Source organism: Lactuca virosa, chromosome 3 (genome assembly GCF_052849685.1).
Source record: "Lactuca virosa cultivar CGN04683 chromosome 3, Lactuca_virosa_CGN04683_v6, whole genome shotgun sequence".
In the NCBI taxonomy this organism is placed as follows: domain Eukaryota; kingdom Viridiplantae; phylum Streptophyta; class Magnoliopsida; order Asterales; family Asteraceae; genus Lactuca; species Lactuca virosa.
The window spans coordinates 66,880,043-66,888,620 of record NC_136428.1 but is presented as its reverse complement, the minus strand read 5'-3'; the positions used below and the strand labels follow the sequence as shown (position 1 = coordinate 66,888,620).

The following is an 8,578-nucleotide window of genomic DNA, read 5'->3' as shown; positions in this document are numbered from 1 at the left end:
TCGAAAACGGAGCTCGTATGCGAAAGTTATGAATTTCTGAAGTTCGGGGTGCGAACCCCGATACTGTGTCAGAGTTCACGACGTGAATACAGTGTTCACGACATGAACTCAGTGATTTAACCTTTCAGAGCCTGTCAGACGCAACCTATGATGACGCATGCAGTGACGACTAAGTGCACGACGTGAGAACTTAAAGTTCACGACGTGAGAGCTGAAAAATGACCCTATAAATAGAATTCAAGGGTCAGTCGATTTTGGTTGCTCCTCCCTTACTCTCTCACTCCCGATACCCTCTCTAAGCCCTATTTTAACCCCCCGAAGCCCCGGTATCATCCCGAGACCCGAAGCGAGTCCCGAAGCCCGAAGATCACGAGAAGAAAAGAGTTTCCTAGCCGAAGCTCTGCTTGCGAGAAGCCCGGTGTGTGAAGACCTTCTAGTTTCATAGAAGAACTTCTACTCTTAGAGCCGTAGTGCTGTCCGATCATCTTCTAATCAAGTGAGTGTATATTCGTTTTCTTCTAACACATAGATATGAAGTATTCTTTATAAATACGTGCTATGTGTGTATATATTATTTGGTTATTTGAACTAGTTGTTGAATGGATGTTTGTACAGGTTTTAAGCTGTATATAAATGTATATATTTTATCTACTAATATGTTGGGTAGAACATGGGTAGACAGTGGTGTGTGATAAAATAAAATGATGAGAGGCCTCGATGTTGTTGTTGATCTAGTCATCTAGCGGAGTATGGATGACGACCACAGACTCTTTCTAGACAGTCCAGTGGAACGCTAGCAGGCTCATAACCTGTAGGTGTTGTGAACGATGTGTTCACCGGTGTACTCTATCCCCCTCATGGTTGCCTTTAGGACATCTATTGTTGAGGAAACCCCTTGCAGTAATGTCCGTCCCGATGAAAAATCCTAGATTAGGTCCCTTGAGATAGATGTTGTTTTAGGGACGTAAAGTGAGGATAACGGGAATGGGTAATCGGGTTATTGTTGGTTGGTGAAATTAAATATAATTATTTATTGTGGGTTGAAAACCCTATATGCTCACCAGGCTCCCAAGCCTGACCCACTCAGTTTTGTTGTATTACAGGTAGTGGCGCGAGAGCATAAGTTGGATGACTTATCAAGATCTTTTGGTATTAGACCAGTTGTTATATGTAACTGTTGTATGGTCTGTCTTTTGTTGTTTATGCTTTTGGTCTGTTTATCGGAACATGACATCCCGAATATTGTTATATAATGAAAATGCATCTCTTGATGAAATGCTTTGATAAACTTTATTTTATCATATTTTGTTTTGGGAACAAATTCCGCAGCTCTTTTAAATCAATGGATTTACTCTGAAATTATTTTAAAAGCATAAATTAAAACGGTCTTTTCTGGCCGTGATTTTGGGGATGTCACAACATACTAGCAAGATTCACACCATGAACTTGAAAACTTAATGAAAATAGTGAAACTTGCAAACTGAAGTTAGCATACAAAATAGTTGAGATTTTCGTTACCCACACCAGCAACACTTAAAAAAAATTAACTTGATTTATGGTGAAACCAAACACTTGACAACCCTAAACTTTTGCTCATGAAATAGCACTGAACTTTCGAAAATCAGATCAAATTCTTGATAGCAACAATTTTTTGCACTTAAACAACAATCCAGTATATGGAAAAATGCATCAGGTGAATAACAATCCACATTACATCTATGAGGTTTGTTGTATTTGATAAACACCCAGCTCCTTGAAACAGTAGAACTGACATTTATACCCTTGAAAAAGTGTTTAATATATTCCAATGAATCTCGTCTTAATACACTTTGCACCACCTGATACAGCCTAACAGAAACACATAGCAACCTAACAGAAACATAGGAGAAACATGATGTACAATTCGACATGTAAATGTTGTTGCCCGTATGGTGGAATCTGAATTGTTTTGTTGTAAGTGTTGTTGCACCATGTTCTATATAAAAAACAAATTTAAGTAAACCTACTTTAGGGATCTATAGCCTAGACAGATGTCATAAAACCCCAAAAAAAACAATACATACGAACTAGTCGCAGATACTTATGAATTCTTAATTGCGAATTTAAATAAGTTTTAAACTAAACTTGTTTAAAACATTTAAATTTCTTCTTTGTTATGCATATTTATTAAATATTCAACATAATAAGAAATCTTGATTATTATCATGCCCAGTTAAGAATTCCATATCTAGTTTAACTAGATAACTTAATTTATTAAATATTTAACTTAATAAGAAATCTTGATTATTATCATGCCCATTTAAGAATTTCATATCCAGTTTCACTAGATAACTTGCTTATATATGGTTTAAAACTCAAATTGAAACCCCAAACTCGCTAGCAACTTCTCTAAATCCCCACTCGACCGGCTTATTCCGGACCACCTTGATTGGACAGTTAAAGCTCTCGATACCTGTAATGCCATTACTCATGGAATTGATTTGTTTCTATATTGGCACAAGCTCACTCAGATTGCCAACCTGCATTTTAAATAAAATAAAAAAAAAACTCAGATGAAAAACAGAAGATATAGATATAGAGATTACAAGAACCAAAAAGCTTCAATTTATAAAAACGAAGCGGTGATAGAAAAACATAACCATAAAATTCTTATAAGGCATAATTTAAATTGAAACCAACAACTCATGTATGCATATATTAACTGTACAAACTCAAAATTAGAAATGAGAATGAAGGAAGAATCATCAAACCATGAGAACCCTAAATACCAACTTACCCAATTCTGAAGAGTAATTTGATATAGTTGCAGGTGCGACCCATATGTAAAGACGACAGAAGCAGGTAACTAGAGCACCAAATGATTCAAAATAAAGGAGATTCCGATGAAAGAAGGGTTAATAAGCACTTGCAATAAAAGGAAATTTGAGGGAAAAGATAAGGAGACGATTAACCTTAGTTGATCACCAAGAGGAATAAACAAGGGTGCACTGTTGAAAAAGAAAGAAACAAACCTGTAAAGTATACACTCAGGAGGAAAAACAACATCCAAGCCAACCTTCTCATAGCTCTTACAAAACTAACAAATTGGAATATTATGGTGCCCTAACCAAACTAGAGGGCAAGTTTCTGACATCCCACATCAACAGAATCCCGATTCTCTGTCGAAACCGCATCGAGATTTATACATACACTCTCAGTTGACGAAAAACAGAGGGCTTGCATTTGATCAGAGGGATCGATTCCATGCTGAGAGACTAGCAATCAAAAACCCTAAATCGTTGAGAGACTATCAATCGAAGAAGCATTTGATTTCTTGGGAGTTAAAGGACATGCACCGGGAGTCCTGATGCATTCTTGGTGGGTATGGCAAGATGGCAGTTGTCAGCAGAGAATCGTCGGTGCTTCTTTGAGATGTGGATGAGAAGCGGTCGCCGAGAGTGGTGGATGTGGGACTAGGCCACTGGGGAACCGCCTAAAACCATCTCTATACCTTAATTACAATAATACCCTTCCGTGTATACTTATTATATTTAATATATTATTAATAAATTTAATCTAATATAACATGTGTACACTTCTTATCGGACAATATGTGTTTTCGCATTTTCGCAACTCATTTGTGCTTTCGCAAGAACCTATATATATATATATATATATATATATATATATATATATATATATATATATATATATATATATATTTCAACATACATCTTATAGTTATTTATTATTTTACTAAATTGTATTTTACTAGATTAGAATGTATTATCCAACGAAATACTATACTTTGTAAAAGTTTTTTTATCTATAAAATATTAAATTATAACATATTTTTTGAATAGTTGTTCATAAATTTTAATTCCCAACCAAACAATTTATGTTTGTTTAGAGTTGACTAATATTAATGTTATATATTTTCTTAAATGTCTCATTTCTTGAAAACTGAATTGTAAAAATTGATCCAACCGAATCGTAATTTGGTTGGTTCGGATCAGATTTGAATTTAGTTAGAACAATTTGGATTCACGTTTTGAAATCGAAATCAATTTAGATTCATTTAATTGGATCGGATCACTCCGATCCATCCAAATAAACACCCGCGAAAAACTTTCTTATTTTAATTTCTTCGGTACGTCGACCATTAGTTTTAAAAACGGTTGATTTTCGTATGGAAAACTAAAAGAAACATTGGATTTGTTTAATTGAAATATAAGGAATGGAGAATTGTTTTAATGGAATAGATTAGGTTTTAGTTTCGGTCTTGAAGACCGTAGTTTGAAAGAGTTGATAATTGTGACGTGGCGCAAATCCAAGGACTGGATTAGTAAATGTCCTGTGCCATTTTTCTAGAAACAACCAAAACGCCACCTCTTTTCTGAACCTTAATCTAAAAGATAACTTCGACGCGTTCTTGTTTCATATATAAATTTCAATCAGTTCAATCATCAAACATAAAAACTAATTTAGTTCAAGATTCAATCATGGCAGCAGGTTCATCATCTCCTCCAAAAGCAACACCACCACCACCACCACCACCATCTTCATCAGAGGACACAGAGAAATGGGGAACCCATGTCATGGGACAGCCGGCGAACCCATCTGAACACCCTGACAATCAAAAAGCCGCCTCATGGAACGCCGCAGAGCACCAGCAGTTCCACCACCAGCAATCGCCGTATCTGATTTACTCTCCCGTCGACAAACCCACCAGCAACCCATTAGAGCCTGTCATCCACTTCTTCAATTCATGGACCACCAAGGCAGACACCATCTCCCGCAACATCTGGCACAACTGTACACATCTCATCTTCTTCTTTTTCCCTTTAAATATTTGATTAAACGAAATCAAGTTTACTGATTAATGAGATTTGATTGCAGTGAAAACAGGGCCGTCGGTGACCGGAGCAGCGTGGGGTAAAGTGAACTTAACGGCGAAGGCAATCACGGAGGGTGGATTCGAGTCTATGTTTAAACAGATCTTCTCACCTTCTGATCCAAACGAGAAGCTGAAGAAAACTTTCGCATGTTATCTTTCAACATCCACCGGCCCTGTCGCCGGAACGATCTATCTATCCACTGCTCGTATCGCCTTTTGCAGCGATCGACCGTTGTGCTTCACGGCACCTTCCGGTCAAGAAACCTGGAGCTACTACAAGGTATTAAAAAGAATCCCTTCCTGAATACCAATTGAATACGGGATTTGTAGTTCAATTATGTTTCTAATTTTTAATCAAACAGGTTATTATACCATTGGGGAATCTTGGAGCTGTGAATCCGGTGACGATGAGGGAGAAATCGTCGGAGAGATACATACAGATAGTTACGGTTGATGGTCATGATTTCTGGTTCATGGGATTTGTGAACTATGAGAAAGCTTCGATGCATCTTATGAACAGCTTATCGGAATTCAATGGAAGAGTGGCAGCAGCTGGTGATGTCTAACTTGATGTGGTTTGGTTTTGAGATTCTTGTTGTTCGATGTATAAGACTATATGTAGATCGCCGGAAATTTGTTTGTATTATCTTCTGGTTTGTTTGTATCTAATTACGGCTGTATTTATTTCCGTATGTATGTATTTTGGATGTCAATTTAGATTTGATTAGTAATTATAGAAATATTTTTGTGGATTTCAGAAATTAATTCTATCTAGAAATACTTTTGGATTTTAGAAATATTTTGGATGTATATTTGGATTTGATTAGTAACAATGTGATATCATCCCGTAAAGACGTAATTTATAAATTTCTATAAAAAAAATTTATTAGGTAGAGATTATTTTTATAATCTTTTTAAAATATTAACCGTTTTTAAAAAGACATGGATCTTTTTTTTTTTTTTGTAAACTACAAGAACATTTTTTGTTATTTATTTGTTACATATGAACTAAACTTAAACTTGTCAACATTCAACGTACTTAAACATATGGACAATTTCTATAAAAAAAAATTGCGTGGACTCTTAAATTAAATGAACATATTTTATAATTTATTTTCTATATAGGGATATCAACGTAAAAAAATGTTATGGTCAAAGTGAATATTCCACATAAAGAATGACCAAAGGTGTAAATATTTTAAACTGGAAATCAGAATGACAACTATATTTTCATTTCCAATTCAAATTAGACATATAATAATTTAGGGTGTGACCAAACTTAACAACATACGAAAGTCTATATAGACATGCAATATATTAAAGTTGAAGGGATGAAAATTGTCGTCGTTCAAAATTGAGAGGGTAAAATGACAATTTATAAAATAAAGAGTGAAAAGTGTCATTCTACAAAGTAAGGAGATGAAAATTGCCAGAAATATGAGGACCAAATCTATCAACATAAAAAAGTTTTGAGGCCACGTCTAAGGGAGGACGGAGTCGTAACGGGTTCAAGGAGTAGAGGGAGGAGCGGGAGGAGAGCAAGAGAGAAAGAGAAGGGTGTTGGGGTTTGAGGAACCCGCTGGAGGTTGAAACCAAAGCAAGAATTTAGGGAAGACGGGTTGGGAGGCATCCGGTTTGTAAAATAAAAAAGTTTTGTTTGAAACCATAAAAACTAGTGTTATACTCGTCCGGTGGACGGTAGATGGGTTAACTATTGTATCTTTGACAAAAAAAACTTTTAGAGATAACCAAATTTAATCCAAATAGTATTAAATATGAAATAACATTAACAAATAGTATTAAATATGAAATAACATTAACATTTATAGGAAAAAAACAGAATACTAATAACTTAAATATTTTGGTAGAAAATATTTGATAAAAAAGTGATGCTTGCAATATGGTATCTATAAGTATTTGCTAAATTTGAGAATTTAAAAACTTAATATCATCCCTTGGAGTATGCATTTGAGAGTAACTTTGCACTATTGGTTTCTACTTTCAAGAACTGGCCATCGCATTCAATTTGCAAACTATTAGAACAAATATCCAAACTAGTAGAACAAATATCCACCAACACTCACTCTCGCTTACAAGTTGCATTTCTATGTGGTAAGCAAGAAAATAATAATATTTATATGGTAATGGAACAATATAAATGATTTTGTATTATACCATACGAAATAAAACATCAATAAATTCAATTTTAGCATCATAAAGAATGTGTATCATGTAGTTGAGAAATTGAGATAAGACACATTTAAGTGAGAATTTGATCAACAATAGGCACGAAAAGGATATGGACAGATTCCAAGCTAAATAAAGGCCTAACTACGAAATACTTGCAATATAAGTGGCAATTTGAGAATTGGATCAACAATTAAATTATTTGATTCTACAAATGTAATATAAGCTTCCATTTTCATTTACATTCCTTAAAAAAAGCATAAAACTAAAATTTATTTGGGATAAGACATGCAAAACGACTAAATGGACTAAAAAAGTTCTTCATTTGTGCATTGGTATGTGTCCAGGATCGTCATTCATCACTTGTATCATCTATAAGACAACATTTGACATGATATTCACCTTCATGTGTGTATTGGTATATTTCCTGTTGAATGCATTTTGCTTTCATAGTTTCATCCCCTTAATGTTATCTGAGCACCATCAAGATCCATTTATGATAAAATATAGTAAATTTTTCACTGTAAAATGCTATAATAAACAATTCATGTAAGAAATAGCAAGTTACATTAATTTCTTCCTATTACAACATTGTACTTTGAAAGTAGAATGTAATAATAAACAAATAAATGAAAGTAGGTTGCTATTTCTTGCAATAACATTATTAAGATTTTCCTAAACTACCCTTTCTTCTATAAGTTTTACCCGCTACCGGTTATATAAAAAAGATGAAACCAAATCAAATTAAATGCATAATATTGTAATGCCCGTGTTTCTAGTGTGTAGTCACTTTCATCTTCCACATAGATATGAAGTATTTTATATAAATCAGGTGAGTGTGTAGTCACTTTCATCTTACACATAGATATGAAGTATTTTATATAAAATACGTGCTATGTGTATATATATGGTGTTTGTTTATTCGAGATGGGTGTTGAATGAATGTTTTATACATGTTTAAAATGATTTAAAATGTATATATATTTTATCTTCGAATATGTTGGGTAAAACATGGGTAGATAAAGTATGAGGGATAGAAGTACAATATAGATGTACGTTGGTAGCTATGAATTTTGTACGGTATAGATGTACGTTGGTAGCAACGGATTTAGTATGTTGGCAGCTATGGACTTAGTGCTTGTTGTATAAATCTTGGCGACGATGTGACTTCGTGCCTATTAGATAAACCCTGGCGACTATGAGACGTAGTGCCTATTAGATAAACCCTGGCGACTATGAGACGTAGTGCCTATTGTATAAACCCTGGCGACTATGAGACGTAGTGCCTATTGTATAAACCCTGACGACTATGAGACGTAGTGCCTATTGTATAAACCTTAGCGACTATGAGACGTAGTGCCTATTGTATAAACCCGACGACTATGTGACGTAGTGCCTGTTGTATGAACCTTGGGCAGCGATGGACTTCGTGCCTATTCCTTAGGATGAATCCTTAGGAATGAGTGAGATTTGATTCTTAGGGTAAATCTTTAAGAAATAAATAAGATAATGGGG

The 8,578-nt window shown here is 34.6% G+C and overlaps 1 protein-coding gene across 1 annotated transcript; it reads left to right on the top strand.

Annotated features, from left to right (window-relative positions):
* Window positions 1-4,373: 4,373 nt before the first annotated feature.
* On the top strand, window positions 4,374-5,641 carry LOC145165882 (GRAM domain family protein). Its single transcript, XM_079084797.1, has 3 exons — window positions 4,374-4,794; window positions 4,879-5,156; window positions 5,239-5,641. Exons 1-3 carry the CDS (start codon window positions 4,482-4,484, stop codon window positions 5,440-5,442), a joined length of 795 nt encoding a protein of 264 aa, XP_078940923.1. The 5' UTR covers window positions 4,374-4,481; the 3' UTR covers window positions 5,443-5,641.
* Window positions 5,642-8,578: the final 2,937 nt, after the last annotated feature.